Raw genomic sequence first — 16398 nt, forward strand, 5'->3', positions numbered from 1 at the left:
GGTTTTCATGGGCTCCTCTCCTGCGTGGCCCTCCTCCTCGAAGGGAGAGCTGCTGGCTGGCAGGGAAGCCCCCCGCCCCGGCACTGCCTGCGTAGAAAGCTCGCTCTTGTCCCTTGCAAAGTCATGAAGTCTTGGGGAGGGGTGCTTATCTCCAGAGGGGAGGGGAGGGGAGAGAGGGAGGCAGGCTTCGGGCTGTGCCGGAGTCCCAGGGCCCCAGCAAGGCTAACCGTCAGTCCCTGAAGGGACCACAAGGGCGGCACAGGGCATCTCAGCCCGCCCAGATGTGACCGCTGCGGTCTTCGGACACCCAAACCCCAGGACTTTTGCGTATTCCTGGAACAAGGGGGGAGGAGCTCCAGAGTATCTGAGAGCAAGTCTCCGGCTGCACAGGGCTCCGCAGCAGGACCAGAACAGCTCCGGGAAACTAGGTGACTTTTACCGTGCAGCTGGGCTTTGAGACGCGCCGGCACAGACAGTCGGGAGCCCCCAGCTCTGCATGTGACCGGGGCTGCCTCTGTGCAGCCCAGCCTTCATGTGCGACCGTGTCCACGCGGGCGTGCGGCAGACACACTCGGGCCGCAGCAAGTGCCTACTGTGTGCCCGGAACTTGCTACAGAGCTGAAAGGGACCTCTGGGACAAAACAGGAAGGCAGCGTTTCCTTGTCCCAGGGAGACAGGGCCGAGTACCAGCCCACGGTCTCTGGGCCAGTCCCTTCCGGGAGAATCCGCGCACCTCCGGTGCCGTGGGCGCGTGAGAAAGCAGCCTGGCGGATGTAGCATGGGGGGGGCTCGTGACGCCTGGACGACACAGGTGGCCCTGGACCACGTCAGGACAACTGCTGCTGTGAACACACAGCCCGCAGACGAGACCAGCACCGACCTGTTCTGTCGCCCGTCGCACACGGGCCGCAGGGGTTCCGCAGGACAATGCCCCTGTTCTCCGGGAAAACGCGCGGAGATACGGAGGCGTAGAGGCGGAATGTCTGAGACCAACTCCCAAACAGTTCAGAAGTGAACAGACAGATAAAAAGAACAATAAGGCAATTGTGGTAAACGTTAGAAAGTTAGTAAGTTTGGAATTATCTCAAAACAAAAGAATTAGAAACTATAGTAACTGGGATAAAAATATTCCGTTGCAAGGTCAGACGGAGTCAAAGAAATATCCCAAAAAGCCGGGGGGAAAACAGGTCAAAGAAACAGTAACGGTATTAAAGGCCTTGTGGGAGAGACACGGCACCCCGTTATCAGAGGTCCCAAAGGGGAAAAAAACCTGGAAAAATAAAAAGGGGGAAAGAAACTGTGAAAGAAAGAATGTAAGAAATTTCCCGAGGCCACTGTGCGTGGGGCTGGACGTCGTCGGGACAAGAAGGGGTCTCCAGCAAGAGCCCAGCCAGAAGCGCCAAGATATCATGGCAGCGGAAATGAAGAGAAAGGCCTAAAACGGAGAAGCGCAAAACAACCTGGATATTGGACCAGAACTCAAACGACACCCACTTCCCCGGAAGAGCCGTCTAAGCAAGAGACAGGGAATCAGGCCTTCGACATCCAAGCGGACATTTTCTTATTTAGTTATTTATTTGACAGAGAGGGAGAGAGACAGCGAGACAGGAAGCACAAGCAGGGGGAGCAGCCGAGGGAGAGGGAGAAGCAGGCTCCCGCCAAGCAGAGAGCCTGATGCGGGAATAGATCCCAGGGTCCGGGGCAGACACTTATGACTGAGCCCCCCGGGCACCCCAAGGGCACACTTTCCGCAGGAAATTCCCTCCCTCCCCAACCACCCTCCCAGGTAGGGTAGAATTCAGGTGTGCAGTGCGCACACCCAAAACCACACTCACAGCTCCCTGCCTGCCCCTCTCCAGCCGGGCCGCCCACCCAGCTCAGTCCGTCCCAGCGCCGGGGGGTCTGCGGGAAGGGCCAGGGGGAGGCGCTGGGCACAGCTGCGCGGCAGGTTCCCTGCGGATGCTTACAGGTGGGTAAGGACTGCTCCGGGGGGCGGTGGGGGGGGCTCCCAGCAAAGACTCACCCTCACAGGCCCCTGTGGACACACGTGCTGGGGCCGACCCACCTGTCACCCAGGGAGGCGGAGGTACCCCAGCGACACCCAAGAGCATCGTCTGTCGTCCCCTGGAAGGACGTGAGCCCAGCCTGGCCGTCTGGGGACCCTCCCCGCCTTCCCCACCTCTGCCGTCCAGCCCCAGGTCACTCTGTGGCCGTGGTGGTCCGGCTCCCCAACCCCCTTCCTGGGGCTAGCCCTGCAGCTCACAGCCCTGGACTTCCCCTGGAGAAGTGGGATAAGTCACCCCCGTGTCCCCCACCCCACGGGCCTCCCCTAGCTACCCGGGTGAGCAACCAGCTGGCTTTAGAGTCCCAGGTTCCAATCCTGGCTCCCCCTTTCCTGGGGTGTGACCTGGAGCCCCTTCCTTCTCTCTGAATTGGTGATCAGTGGCCATTTGCCTGGGGGGGGGGCAATCTAGCTGTGGAAATAACTGAGTGCGCCCAGGAAGGAGACGGGGCATGGCAGCTGGGACGCCCACTGCCCTTTCCCCTGGGCACGAGCACCGTGTGTCCAACAGATACACAGCAGGTCCAGGTCTGCCCGGGCTCTGGGGTCCCTCCGCAGGTCCTGTCTGCCCCTGGACATCACGGTGGGGCCACCCCGTCTGGCTGAGTCAGGGCCCTAGCCCTGCCCTCTCCCGTTGCCCCTGGTGCCCCGGTGCCCCGGTGCCGGCCGACCCGGATCCCACCTTCTCTCCCTGCGTCAGCACCGGCTGAGGTCACCGGCCACTCCCATCGCTCTCTGGCGACAGTGACTCAGGGGCTGGCCAGCAGTGCCGGGCGCCTCCCCGGCCGGGTCCGCGGCTGTGCGGGCCGCTCCCGGCGCAGACAGGTGCCGCGCGGACTCCTGGCCCAGCCCCGCTGGCGGGACCCCCCTGGCGGCGCACCCGGGGACAGCACCGGGCCGACCGCCGAGCGCGGCGCCGGCTCCCGGCTCGGGCCTCCAAGCCCGCCGGTTTCCCGTCTGGGGTCCCTGGCGCTGACCTCCAAGCGCGCGGGGAAAGCGAGAGCCGGGGCCGGGCGCCCGGAGGCGGAGGGGGGCGCGAGGGCTGGGCGGCCCGGGCACCGCCCTCTGACCAAGCGGGGACCCGCGGCCGCGGGCGCGGTCAGCGAGCGAGCGAGCGCCCCGGGCCCGCCCCCCGGGCTCCCCCGCGCCCCGCCACGGCCCCCCAGCCGGCCGCGCACTCCGCCCAGGGCCGGGTGGGCGGGGCCTAGTCCGCCGCGCCCCGCCCCTCGCCGGGCCCGCCCCCCGCACGCGGCGATCCTTCCCGGGTTAGCGGGGGCGGGAGACGGAGGCCGCTGCGAAGGGCCCCGAGGCCGGTCCGCAGCCTCGGCGCGACCCCAGCCTGGCCCTGCGTCCTCCCACTCCGCCAGGCTCCGGGACAACGGCGGGGACGACGGAGCGCCCAGAGCAGCGTCCTCCCGCCGGTGTTCCCGCCCTGGTCCGCCTCCTAGTCCTCGGAGTGGCGCCAGGCGTCCTGGGGGTGGGGACACCGGCCGCGGGGCCCCGACCTCGTCTACGCCGGGAGAGCTCGGCCGGCAGGGCGCGCTCCGCAAATCCGGGGCCAGAGCGCGAGGTACAGGGCTAGCCTGAACCTTCTCTGTGCCCTGCCCTGCCACCTGGCACCTCAGCACTGTCCCCTGCGGCCCCCGAGAGTCACCAGCGCGGGGGGAGGGGGATGCGAGGACAGCGCCCCAGGGGGCGACCGGACCTCGCGGCTCCCTTCCTTCTCGGCCCCCTTTCTGCACACGGGGTCAGGGTAGGGGGCCAGCGGGCCAGCCCCTCAGGGAAGGTCCCTCCAGGGCTGCGAGCCCCGCCCTCTCCCTTCCTTCTGCCTTCCTCCCTTCATGCTCTCTGCAGAGGGGACACTGGCTTCCCCCCTGTGCCCTGGAGCAGAGGGTGAGGACAAACAGTGAGTAGGAGGAGGGGGAGGGGACCTGAGGCCAGCGCAGGGCCTGGAGGCCTGCGGGGAAGAGGCAACCAACTGGAGGAGCTTTCCCGGCGGAGGAAGGGCAGGGCCCTGGTTTGGAGCTGGAGAGCAGTGATCCAGCGATGTGGTGGGTGAGGGGTGTGGTCCGGCCTCCAGCACCCAGAGCAGAGGGACCTGATGGGCAACGTTCACTGCGGGGCAGCGGGCAGCAGACAGCTGGCAGGACAGACAGCGGGCCAGTGGGCTGTTGCCTGGCTTCATCCTGGCTTCCCGGTTGCAGACTGTGGGTGCCACTCACAGGAGAGTAAGAACTCTGTCCAGAGGAGAGTGGTGACTTCTGGGGAAGGCGGCTATGGCGGGGGCCTGCCCCATTGGAGACATCATTACTCGTGGCAGCGAGTGCAGCAAAGGTGGGGAACAGGGAGTCTGAGCGCTACGGGTTGCCCCCCCCCCTCGGGGCCACACCCCACACCCTTGGTACAGGAGCTCGTCTCTCTGCCTGCCGAAGCCCAGGGAAGCGAGGCCTGGACATGCGCCCTCAGGAGCAAAGCCAGGAAACAGCTGCTCCGTCAAGGGCCGTGGCTCCCAGGAATCTTGGGTCGACACCAGAGGTGTAGAGTGAGTGCCTCTTAGCCAAAAACTTAACCTACAGAGAGAGGGCCTGGGGGGCGGGTGTGGCAGGGAGACTCACCAGGCTGCCCCGTGGCCTTCTGTCCCTAGACCCATCGTCCAGTGCAGAAGGACCGCCAGCCTCAGAGCCTCTGATGCGCCACTCTACCTTCACATCCCCAGACCACTTTTCCAGGGAAACTGAGGCATGGGGAGGCCCCAGCTGGCACAGGACGGAGCCTGGCCCAGAACCCAGGTCCTGACTCAACCCCCTGCTCTTCCAGGACCCTCCGTGGTTCCTGCTACACCAGGGTGGGGAGATAAAACTCCCCCAGGGCCTGTCTTTGAAAAGCCTGGAACCCTCCTCTGCGGGAACAGGGGTGGTGTGGAACTCCTAGCCTGGGAGGTCTCTGTACCCCCAACTCCCCACACCGCGAGCCTGCTTCCCCACCTGTAGCACAGCATACATTTGAGGTACCTCCCCAGATGGCAAGAAGTTGATGGTGCATGGAAGCCTGGCCCAGGGCTTCCCGGCGCAGGACGGAGTGGCGGCCCTGAGACCTGGGCACCAGGTACTGCACACCAGGGTGCTTGTGACCCCATCACCAGCCACCACATGGCTTCCCTTCCAGTTGTGCCTCAGTGTGCCCAGCGCTGGCAGGGGAGCAAGCCCCGCTGGGTGCTAGTCCAGACACTGAAGTATGTGGCTCTGACCTCGCCCTCTGACTTGGAACTCAGAGGTAAGCAGGCCAAGCCAGCAGGAACCCGGCCTTGCCTACCGGGACAGCCCTCAGGACCCATGGGGCTCAAGCCGGCCCCCCTCGCCTCTCCACAGGCTTTGGGCGGCGGAAGCATCATTGCGCATGTGATCTGTCCACAGCCCTGGGAGAAGAAGACAGAGACCCAAGACAGAGAAACTGGTTTTCCTTGGGTTTTCTAAAGTGAAGTTTTTATTGAGACAACTTTAGATTTACAGAAACGTGGCGCAGACTGTCTGCTGCACGGTCCGCACTGCTTCCCTCGTGTAACTCCGTTCCCTCCAACCTAGCCCGCATGGCTCCTCTGTCACTGAGACCAACTCTGGCACTTGATATTAAACTCCACACTTTCCCCGGGCTTCCCTGGTTCCTCCGTTCCGGGACCCAACCCAGGATCCCACACTGCGTCTGGGTGGAGGACAGGCATCCTAGGCGGGAGGAACAGCAGCCGCAGAGGCCAGAGCGGTGGCCCACGACCCAGCCTGTCTGCCTAACAAGGGATGAGTGGGTAGGAGGTGGCTGGCGGTGGGAGGCAGGGGGGTGTGCGGCGGTGGGGGCCTTGCTCCCAGGTGCAGAGGTCCTGCGAGCAGGGAGAGGGCAGGCTGGTGTGGGGCTGCCAGACAGCACTAAGGACCAGAGCGCTAAGTCCCACCACAGCTACTGACTGGCCAGGTGAGGCCGCCTCCCTGCTCAGCCATTGCAGGTGTGGGAGCAGCAAACTCACAAATCCCAAATCCCCCAAAGCCGGCAATGAGCTAGAAAAAAAATCACGTCGTTTCTCCGAGGCTCAAGTTTCTGTCCCCAGGACGGAAAGGGCGCACGGCTCCTGGGCAGGACAGCAAGTGCAGACTCTCTCCCTCCTGCCCAGAGCTTCCCTGCTCGCCCCAGCCAGGGGCTGCCCCGGCCTCAGCGTTCCCTCCCCAGGGACGCCGGCGGGGTGGGGGCGGCCCTGAGCTTCCCAGAGCACAGCCCCGAGGTGACCTTGGGCGAGGCCTCGTACTGCCCAGTTGCAAAACAGAAAAATCACAGCGCAGAAGGCGGTGCTCCCCTTCCCCCGGCGCCCGGCCCGCGCGCCCAGTTCTACCTGGAGCCGGGCCCCACCGCGTCCGCGCGTCCCAGGCTTCCGGTGCTGCTTCCCAGAAGGGCGGTCACTCCCCTGCTCCCCGGCCGGGCAGCGAGCCCCGCATCGCACCCGCCCCCGGCGGCCACCGGACCGCGGTGGGGGCGGGGGGGGCCCCCCACACGCAGCCCCACCCCCACTGTCGCGGCGGGGCCTGCCGCTGAGCCGCGGGGTCGCGGGGAGCCGGGGGTGGGGGCGGGGGACGGCGACGCCCCCTCGGCTCCCGCCCCTGCCGCCCGCCGCCGCCCCTTTGTCCCGCCGGCCAATCGGCGGCCTCCTTGACTAAATAAGGCGAGGAGCGCGCCCGGCGCCCCCCGTCCGTTACTTCCACCCCCGCCCGGCCGGTGACTCAGGGCCGGCGGCGGGCGGGGACGGGGCTGCCCGGGCCGCGGCTTCCCGGGCGGCGGGCGGGGCTCCCGCGGCGCCCAAATCGCCAAATATGGCCGCACCGCGCCGCGCGCGCCGCCGCCCCCCGCCGCACACCTGCGGCCGCACCTTGCCGTCCCCCCGCCGGTGACACACCGCGGAAGAGGAAGTAGCGCCCGCCCCTCCCCCGCAGCCCGGCGCCGCGCCTCGCGGGGGGAGTTCGGGGCTCCCGGGCCCCGCCCCACTAACCTCCGCGACCCCGGGGGGCTGCAAGGTGCGCTGGGAGGAAGCGGGGACGGAGGTCTGCGGGTGTCTGCTCCCTCCCCATCTGTCCCCGTAGCGGCCGCCCCTCCGAGCCACCAGACAAAGGAGGGCCGGGCGGCGGGACTGGAGGCCGGGCAGGTGCCCCCCCGCCGCAGTCAGAGGCCTGAGTGCAGTCGCGGAGCTGGCGGACACGGGACGTGGAGACCTTGGGACTTCCCACCTTCCCTACGTCCCGTGTGACATTTTGGGGCCCCCAACTGGGAGTCATCCTCGCATCACAGACACCCCACCTGGCGGCTGAGCAGGCCATGATGGTGCCCACGGGCCCGAGTGGCCCCCAGCGTGGATGGGCTTTACGAGGCCCAGCACGGGCTTCTCCCACAGTGCGGAACACACCCGAGGGACAGCAGCCTTGCCCCGCGCCCAGGAAAAGTCTGGGGAGTCGGGGACCCAGCTAGGCCTGGGGACATGAGTGGCCTTGTCGTCTGGGGCACTGCGGTTGCCTTCTGGGTCCAGCGTCCCCCTCCATAGGCAGGGCCACCGGCTCACCCCGCAGGGCTCTAGGGGAGGCCCACCCCGCCATCAGACACCTGCCTGGGTCGAGCTGAGCCCCCCTTGCGTGAGTCCCTTGCCTCACTGGGCCTGGTCCGACCACCGCCCCTCTTCGTGGGTGCCCTGCCCCACGCCCCCTCCAACGTCTAATTCTGAGCACTTCCAAAAGCCTACAAATCATCCCAAAGAAATCATAGTCTTCGTTCCCCTCTGGGCGTATCCAAAGCATTGGCGCCAGCAGGTGCAGCGAGGACCCTGCCTTGGCTGACAGGTCAGGCTCCTGGGGAAAAGGGCCCGCCCCGCACCCGGAAGGACACACAATCCTGGGCAGCAGGGACGGGGCGGCCTGTTGGCCACTCAGGGTCGGGGAGCAGTGGGGCGGCCTGTGGGTAGGGGTCCTCAAACCTACTGCCGCCCTGGCTCTGTCTGGCATGGGAAATGCAGAGAGGAGGGCGCCCACCAACTCCAGGGGAGAGTCCACGGTCCGGGCAGACAAAACTTCACTTTCCTGCCTCAGTTTCCTCATAACGCACACAGAAGCTTAGAAAGGCCCTCCGCAGTGGGAGGGGGGTGGCCCCAAACCCCGACTGGAGCCCGCGCCCGGGGACGTTCAGGCCTGCGGCTGGAGAGGCAGGAAGCGTCGGCCGCGTCTGCAGTGAAGCCTCCGTCTCCGCACCGCCAGGGACCCCAGGCAGGGCGCCCCCTCCTCCGGCGGAGGGACCTGCGCGGGGCGGGGGGGGGGGGCAGGCGGCTTCTAGCCCTCGTCACCGAGACGATTTCACGACTCCTTGGGGCTCCCCCCAACACCCCGGCCGCGGGACCCAGAGCGCCGCAAGGGCGACCGGCGGGGGTCCCTCCGCCCGCCCCTCCCCCTGCCCAGGGTCGGCCTTCGCAGCCCGCGCTCTCGGCGGAGCCTCTGGGTGCATCTCGCAGGGGGCGCGCGGGGGCAAAGCCCCCCACCCGTGGGGCCGGGCCGCGGGGACACGCCCCGGCTTGGGGCGCGGCCGAGCCCTGGGCCAGGCAGTTTCGGGGTGCAGCCGGGCCCTCCCCCACAGCCCAGCAGTCCCGGGGCGGGGCCGGCCCGTCCGACCCGCAGCCGGGCCCGCGCGCGAATCCCGGGGGGCTCCTGCCCGCCCCGCCCGCGCGCGAGTACGCGCGGGGTCTCGCGCGCGGGGTCCGGAGCGCGCGGGGGCGGCGCGGGCGGGGCCGTTGGGGGCGGTGCGGGCGGGGGGCGGGGCCGGGCGCGGGGCCCCACGTGTCCCGGCCGGGCGAGCCAATGGGCGCCCGGCGTTCGGAAAGATCGCCATATATGGACATGTTCTGGGGCCGCGCGCGCCGCCGGCTCGCGCGCGCGTCCCGCTTCGCTTAAATAGCGGCGGGGGAGGCCGCGCTCGGTCTCACTCGCCGCCGCCGGCCCGTGCTCCGCGCTCTCCTCCCGCTCGTCCTTCGCGTCCGCCGCCGCCACCTCCGCCGGTAAGACGCCGGCCTGGCGCCGCGGGCCCTGGTCCCCGCACCGGGTGCGGGTGTCCGCATCACGCCTCCTGCCCGAGGGGCCCGGCCGTACGGCCCCGGGGTCGGCGGGCCCGGGCCCGCGCGGGGGGGGGGGGGGGCCGCCGGGGCAAGGGGGGGGCCGGGCGGGGGGACGGGGGGGGGGCGGGGCGGGGCCGGCCGCAGTGCGGAGAGGCCGGGTCGCGCCGCCGCCCGAGGCCGGGTGCCGGGCGGTTACTCCCCGCGGGGCTCGGGGGCGGCGGGGGGCGGCGGACCCTCGCGGCCGGGCTCGGCTCACCGCACGGGTGTCCGCGCAGACCGCAATGGAAGAGGAGATCGCCGCGCTCGTCATCGACAACGGCTCCGGCATGTGCAAGGCGGGCTTCGCTGGGGACGACGCCCCCCGGGCCGTGTTCCCGTCCATCGTCGGGCGACCCCGGCACCAGGGCGTGATGGTGGGCATGGGCCAGAAGGACTCCTACGTGGGCGACGAGGCCCAGAGCAAGCGGGGCATCCTGACCCTGAAGTACCCCATCGAGCACGGCATCGTCACCAACTGGGACGACATGGAGAAGATCTGGCACCACACCTTCTACAACGAGCTGCGCGTGGCCCCCGAGGAGCACCCCGTGCTGCTGACCGAGGCCCCCCTGAACCCCAAAGCCAACCGCGAGAAGATGACCCAGGTAGGCGCTGCCCCATGCGACCACCGCCCATCTGTTTTCGTTAAACCATGTTCTGCTCAGCTTTATTTTCTGAAATTCAAGTATTTCTTTCGATATTTCCAGGGTTCTGTTCCTCTCCTGGCATTTCCTCCCTGAAGTCTCAAGGTTTCTTATTTGTGTTTCTGCCTGCAACCTTTTCTTTTCTCTACACATCACATTTGTGGCATGCCGCATGCAGCGTGTGAGCATGGGGGTGGCTCGGCGCCCCTGTCCCTGACTAAGGAGCCCGTTGCCTTCTCTCCAGATCATGTTCGAGACCTTCAACACCCCAGCCATGTACGTGGCCATCCAGGCTGTGCTGTCCCTGTACGCCTCTGGCCGCACCACTGGTATTGTCATGGACTCTGGGGACGGGGTCACCCACACTGTGCCCATCTACGAGGGGTACGCCCTGCCCCACGCCATCCTGCGTCTGGACCTGGCTGGCCGGGACCTGACGGACTACCTCATGAAGATCCTTACCGAGCGCGGCTACAGCTTCACCACCACCGCCGAGCGGGAAATCGTGCGTGACATCAAGGAGAAGCTCTGCTACGTCGCCCTGGACTTCGAGCAGGAGATGGCCACGGCCGCGTCCTCCTCCTCCCTGGAGAAGAGCTACGAGCTGCCCGACGGGCAGGTCATCACCATCGGCAACGAGCGGTTCCGCTGCCCGGAGGCGCTGTTCCAGCCTTCCTTCCTGGGTAGGTGTGGGGCGGTGGCGGGGCACCAGGCCCCCCCCCCCCCCCCCCCGAGGCTGGAGAGGGCCGTGGGGTTGTGGGTGTGTGATCTCTAACGGAGACCTTTGTCTCAGGCATGGAGTCCTGCGGCATCCACGAGACCACCTTCAACTCCATCATGAAGTGTGACGTCGACATCCGGAAGGATCTCTACGCCAACACGGTGCTGTCTGGCGGGACCACCATGTACCCCGGCATCGCTGACCGGATGCAGAAGGAGATCACCGCTCTGGCACCCAGCACGATGAAGATCAAGGTGAGTCCAGCGTGGCTGCGGGCTGGGGCTCCAAGGCCTCGCTGGGAAGCCGGCGGCCTGGACTCCAAGCCGCGTCCTCTGTCTTACAGATCATCGCGCCCCCCGAGCGCAAGTACTCGGTGTGGATCGGGGGCTCCATCCTGGCCTCGCTGTCCACCTTCCAGCAGATGTGGATCAGCAAGCAGGAGTACGACGAGTCGGGCCCCTCCATCGTCCACCGCAAATGCTTCTAAACGGACTGCAGGCAGATGCGTAGCCCCTGCCGCATGAGCGAACCCGGAGTAGCAGTTGCCCCGGCAGATGTGCACACCTCATGCCGGCCTCGTGAAACTGGAATCAGCCTTTGAAAAGAAATTTGTCCTTGAAGCTTGTATCTGATATCAGCACTGGATTGTAGAACTTGTTGCTGATCTTGACCTTGTATCCAAGTTAACTGTTCCCTTGGTATATGTTTAATACCCTGTACATATCTTTGATTTTAAGCCCTTAGCACATGTGGCTCGGTCAGTTCGTGGCTGAGGTTGAGAACACGTTTATGGAAGAGAAATCCATTGAGTGGAGAACCCGCAAGGCCGTGAGGTTCTTGATCTGTGCAGGGTATTAATGTGTAGGAGCTGCCTATTCCAGGATTTCTCTAGAGGCTGGCAAGAGTCCTGAACGAGTTGTCATTTCTGTCTTGCTGGTCTAACAGGGTTGGGAAGGTCCGAGCCTTAGGACCCACTTTCCTTTCTTACCCGATGTTTTCCTGCCAGAACACCGTGGGTTAATTGCCTTGAGTTGGAAAACGGTTTGCATTTACAACTGTAAATTTATTCATCCTTTTAATTTATGTAAGGTTTTTGTACACAATTCTCAATTCTTTAAGAGATGACAACAAATTTTTGGTTTTCTACTGTCATGTGAGAACATTAGGCCCCAGCAACGCGTCATTGTGTGAGGAAAATAAAAAAGTGCTGCAGTGAAGTCCAGTGGCCTCTGTGGGGGGGCGGGGGCAGAGGGTGTGGAAGGGGACAGCTCCCTGCTTGGGGCTGGCCAACAGCCTGGGTCCTTCACGAGCAAGTGTTTATAAGGATCCAGGCTAGTGAGCAGCGTGGCATGGCTTGGGAACTGGGGAGCCCCTGTCCCGTGGGCCGGGTTCGCGTCCAGGGGCCCCAGCGGAGCGGAGATCAGAAGTGGGAGCTCTCCAGGTGGCGATTTGGGGCCCTGCAGGGCTGGGTTCCCTCCGTGGGTGGGTGTTGTGGGTCCTCGGTTCTTCCTTCCACAAGCTCTGCGGCAGCTGTGAAGGTCTTGAAACCACTGAGTCGCCGAAGCAGGGACTGGTCCCCAGTGGTGGGAACGGGACCAACTTGACCTTGAAGACCCTTGTTTGTGCTCCTGGCCTCCGACGAAGGTTTGGGGCTCCTACTGGGAGGCCTGAGTCCGTTTCTTCAGATTGAAAAGGGACCTACATGCAGGTTGGATCAAGAGCCGCTGTTTTGAAAGCGGCTGCGGGCCGGGAGTGGGAGGCAGAGGGCACGGGAGAGAGGAGCCCAGCCCGGGGCTTGATCCTGCAACCCTGAGACCTGAGCCGGAGGCCGACGGAGTGGGACGCTTCGCCGACTGCTGCACGGGTGCTTCAAGGAAGGCAGGCAGGCTGGAGAACGCTCAGGGCTCTGGAAGGACTGACTGGAAAGGGTAAAGACACTGTGGGCTGACTCTTGCCTCTGCTGCTGGGAAGCAAGTTTCATCAGCAGGGAGGGGGCAGGGGCTCCCGAGGTCCCATCTCTCTGGGTTGGGGGGGTGGGCTCTGTCCAGCTTGGAGAGGGGGGACCCAAGAGCTCACGACGGAAGCCTCTGGAGAGTCTCCTGTCAGCAAGTGGACCCCCAAGAGCCCCGGCCTCCATCTGGCTCTCCCCTTTTCGGGCACCACCCGCGGGAGCGTCCAGCACGACCGAACTACTTTCTCACCCTGTGCGGTTTCCCACTTTCCGTGGGGGCAAGGTCTGGTCTGTGGTGTGCGTGGGTCCCGGCAGTGGAGGAGAGAGGACTCCATGTGTGTTGGGTGGGGGAGCAGGGGACAACTCTGTCCTAGAGCCAGAAGAAGAAAGGGGGCCACCCCATCAGCCCTGTCCTGGCCCCGCCCTCCTGGTGTTGGGGCCGGTGGGCCAGTCCCTCTACTGTCCCCACACAGGAGGCCCCGACACCCGAGTCAGCAAACCACCTGTCTGGCATTTCTCTCAGGAGCTCTGAGTCTACCAAGATGCTGAACTTTGAGAAAGGAGATGGGGCTTGGGATGACTTTTGAAAAACCAAAGCAAGACAAGGATAGTTTCTGCCTGCTTCTTCAGAAGAAAAGGGAGCTCTCTGCAAGGAAGGCCGTCGTCATCCACAAAGTCAGCAGAACTACCTGTGGGACGCAGTTCGTCGAAGTGGAGAATCAGGGACTTCCCTCCAGACGGTGCACGGAGCCGCGAACCAAGACCGGGAGGAAAATCTGCAGACACGTGGGAGAACGCATACGACCCGAAAACTTGTAGAAGATGAAACCTCAGAGGCTAACGTTGTCTTAAATACCATTCAGTTGAATGGATGGAAGCTTCCGGAAGGGATGCCTCCTTGGAGAACTGCCTTGGCCACCTGGGGACTCAGAGCTACCCTGGTGTCCTGACAGGGAGGCAGAGGTGAAGGACTGCTGAGCGGGGCGGGAGGCTCGCAGGTGCCCAAGCTTTCTGCAGGGGAGGAGCGTCCCCACGCCCAGCAGGTGGTCAGTAACCGCTGGGACCTGGAGCCAGTGTCCCCAGGCAAGAGGTAGACATTGCATGCATCGGATGCAATTCCAAGTCCAAGGTCCATTCGTCTCTAACAGCCAGTGTTTCAGTAGAGGACAGAGACCATTTCAAGGATTCGCACTAGAAAGGCTGCGAGATGGCTTCCAGGACCATTAGTGGTGAGAGGCCACAGACATCCAACTCAGTGAGCTTCCGTCTGGGAAGCGGGGGGCTGCTGCTGCTACACAGGGGTTCCCCACGGCTTCCCGCAGCGGGGCCGGCCTGCAGCCTCATACCCTGCTGCCCGGCGGCTCTTTCCTGCAGGAAGCTGCCCCTCTCTGGAGAGTTACACCTCTCGCCCCACTGATCATGGGCCATGGGACATGTTTTAGACAGTGATAGAGCTTGAGGAACTTAGGAAGCAGGGGGGAGCGGCCCTGCTCTCTTTCCCCTCTGCTCTGGGGCCACAGCATTCCAGAGAGGGGCTTCTCCATCAGTGTGGAGGCTGGAGAGATGCCACCAGAGCCAACCTGGATGGACATACAGGGTGAGCAAAAGAGAAATCCTTGTTGCTGGAAGTCAATGAGATTGTGGGGTCAGTTGTTACGCAGCATAACCGAGGCCCTCCTGCCTGATACAGCACCAGGTAGTGGGAGGGGTAGCCTCTGGAGCTGTGCCGTGCACCACCTGCGTGGCCATCCATGGGGCCCCTGCACAGCCCCGTCTGTCCCCTGTGCACCAGTCCCAACAGGTCCGTGCCTGCATTATTTGTCACCCTCCCTGGTCTATAGGATCGATCGATCGATCGATCTCTCTATGCATTCCATCCATCCATCCATCTGATGATTTTTTTTTTTGAAATTGTGGTAAAATATAAAACATGTAAATTTATCTTTTTTATAATAGCATCAAAAAGAATAAAATACGTGGAAATTAACTTTACCAAGGAGATGAAAGAATATAAACATTGCTAAAAGAAATGTTAAAAGACATAAATAAGTAGAAATACCCCAAATCCATGAACTGTTAAGCAATATTGTTAGAATGTCAGCATTATCCAAAGTGATCTACAGATTTGGTGCAATTACTATAAAAGTCCTAACGATGCTTTTTTGCAGAAGTAGAGAAGTCCGCCTAGAATTCATATGGACTCTCATAGCCCCAAAACGACCTTGAGAAAAGAAACTAGAGGACTCCCACTTCCTGATTTCAAAACCTCCCGAAGAGCCTAGTGACCAGTGCAGCGTGAACTGGTAGAGGCCAGAGCACAGGAGCAGGAGGAGCCCCGAAAGAAACCCTCATGCGTGTGGTCAAGTGGTGTCCAGCAGGGGCCAGGGCCTGCGCGTGGGGCAAGGACCGTCTTTCCGACAAACGGTGCTGGGAAACCAGGTGTCTACGTGCGGGAGAAGGAAGCCGGATGCTGACCTCATGCCGTATACAAGTGCTAGCCCCATACGGACCGAGGACCAAAATGTAAGACCCAGAAAACCACGGAAGGGGAGCCCCAAGGCATTGGGTGCGGCAGAGGTCCCCGGGTGTGACCCAGAGGCACAAGGTGACAGAAGGAAAAAACAGACAAAAGGGACCTCATGCGAGTCTTAGGATTCCGCAGGACCGGACGCTCCGTGGGGGGCCCTGGCGGCTCCCGAGGCTGGTGGTTGGGAGGCGCACAGCGCTCGTCCTTCTGCGTCCGCATCTCCCACTGTGCGTAGCGCCCTCCGGGCCCGCGCAGTGTAGCGGGGATCAGGGTGTCCCTCCGGGAGTGGAGCTCTGTCTGGGTAGAGGGCTGTCCGTCTGTCTGCTCCCCTGCAGACAGACCTCTGAGCTTCTGGGAACCGAGCTGCGGGGAGCACGGCTGGGCTTCTTGTTCATTCGGGCCCGTGCCAAGAGGTGCGATCCCCGCTCTCACGGCAGTCCTAACTTTCTGGGGGGACCTCCCCCATCTGTGTGGCCACGACTGGCTCATGGTCCCACCAGCCGCGCTCCTGGTTCCCCCGCACCCTCAGGGCAGTCGCCGTTTGCCGCTCTGTCGCCGGTGGCCCCGCGAGCAGGTGTGCCGCGGGCTCTTGGAGGGCGAGTGCAGTGGCCTCTCCGGGGCTCCCACCCCTCTCGCAGGGCTCGCCTCGTGCGCAGTAGGTGCCCAGGGCCTGTCGGACTCTCCTGAGCCCGCGGACTCGGCCCTGCCTCCGGGGCAGTGAGACAAAGCCCTCAGGAGACACTGGAGCTCAGAGTGCGGGCAGCAGAGCCAAAACAGGGCCTTGGCCGGGCTGGGCTGCTGGGGGAGCCTGTGGGCATCTGGGGCATGGAGGGTATCAGGGCCAGCTAACACCCGAGCTTAGCTCGCTTACAGGATGCCGTGATCTCAGAACCTACTGGCCAGTGGCCACGGAGGCCAGGCCGGGGAGGGGCCTGGAAGGGGCCTCTGTCTCCCCGGGCCCCAAGCTGAGCTCCACGCTCCCAGAGGCCTTTGCTCCCTCTGCCCCGACCCAGCCACAGCCTCGGCGCCCAGGGCGGCAGCAGACACCCCAGACGAAAGCCATGGCTGGGCCCTCCGCCCCCAGAGTGAGGTCTTGTCTGAGGGACAGAACAGAAAGGCCTTCTCCGTCCTCCTCCCGTGGACTCTTCACGGCCGCTGGCTGTCCCCGACGCGGTGTCATCCGGGGTCCGGCCCAGCCTCGCTGGGGTGCCCGCTGTGGACTCCCCGGCCCAGGGTCTGCCCTGGCCCTGCCCGCCGTGGACTCCCCGGCCCGGGGTCTGCCCTGGCCCTGCCCGCCGTGGACTCCCCGGCCCGGGGTCTGCCCTGGCCCT

The 16398-nt window shown here is 64.4% G+C and overlaps 1 protein-coding gene and 1 long non-coding RNA gene across 2 annotated transcripts; both read left to right on the forward strand.

Annotated features, from left to right (window-relative positions):
* The first annotated feature begins 3291 nt into the window (after nt 1-3291).
* On the forward strand, nt 3292-6843 carry LOC132004442 (uncharacterized). Its single transcript, XR_009400513.1, has 4 exons — nt 3292-4604; nt 4707-4851; nt 5082-5335; nt 5431-6843. It is a non-coding gene; the product is annotated as an uncharacterized LOC132004442 (long non-coding RNA).
* Nucleotides 6844-9016: 2173 nt separating this feature from the next.
* On the forward strand, nt 9017-11806 carry ACTG1 (actin gamma 1). Its single transcript, XM_059379467.1, has 5 exons — nt 9017-9128; nt 9461-9829; nt 10113-10551; nt 10662-10843; nt 10933-11806. Exons 2-5 carry the CDS (start codon nt 9467-9469, stop codon nt 11074-11076), a joined length of 1128 nt encoding a protein of 375 aa, XP_059235450.1. The 5' UTR covers nt 9017-9128; nt 9461-9466; the 3' UTR covers nt 11077-11806.
* The last annotated feature ends 4592 nt before the right edge of the window (nt 11807-16398 follow it).

This window comes from Mustela nigripes, chromosome 16, assembly GCF_022355385.1.
Source record: "Mustela nigripes isolate SB6536 chromosome 16, MUSNIG.SB6536, whole genome shotgun sequence".
Classification (NCBI taxonomy): Eukaryota; Metazoa; Chordata; class Mammalia; order Carnivora; family Mustelidae; genus Mustela; species Mustela nigripes.

Bases quoted from the DNA above. Each gene is read 5' to 3' on its own strand.
- ACTG1 (XM_059379467.1), top strand. From the start codon at position 9,467: ATGGAAGAGGAGATCGCCGCGCTCGTCATCGACAACGGCTCCGGCATG. The intron at 9,830-10,112 runs GTAGGCGCTGCC...CCTTCTCTCCAG, and splicing joins ACCGCGAGAAGATGACCCAG to ATCATGTTCGAGACCTTCAA. The intron at 10,844-10,932 runs GTGAGTCCAGCG...TCTGTCTTACAG, and splicing joins CCAGCACGATGAAGATCAAG to ATCATCGCGCCCCCCGAGCG.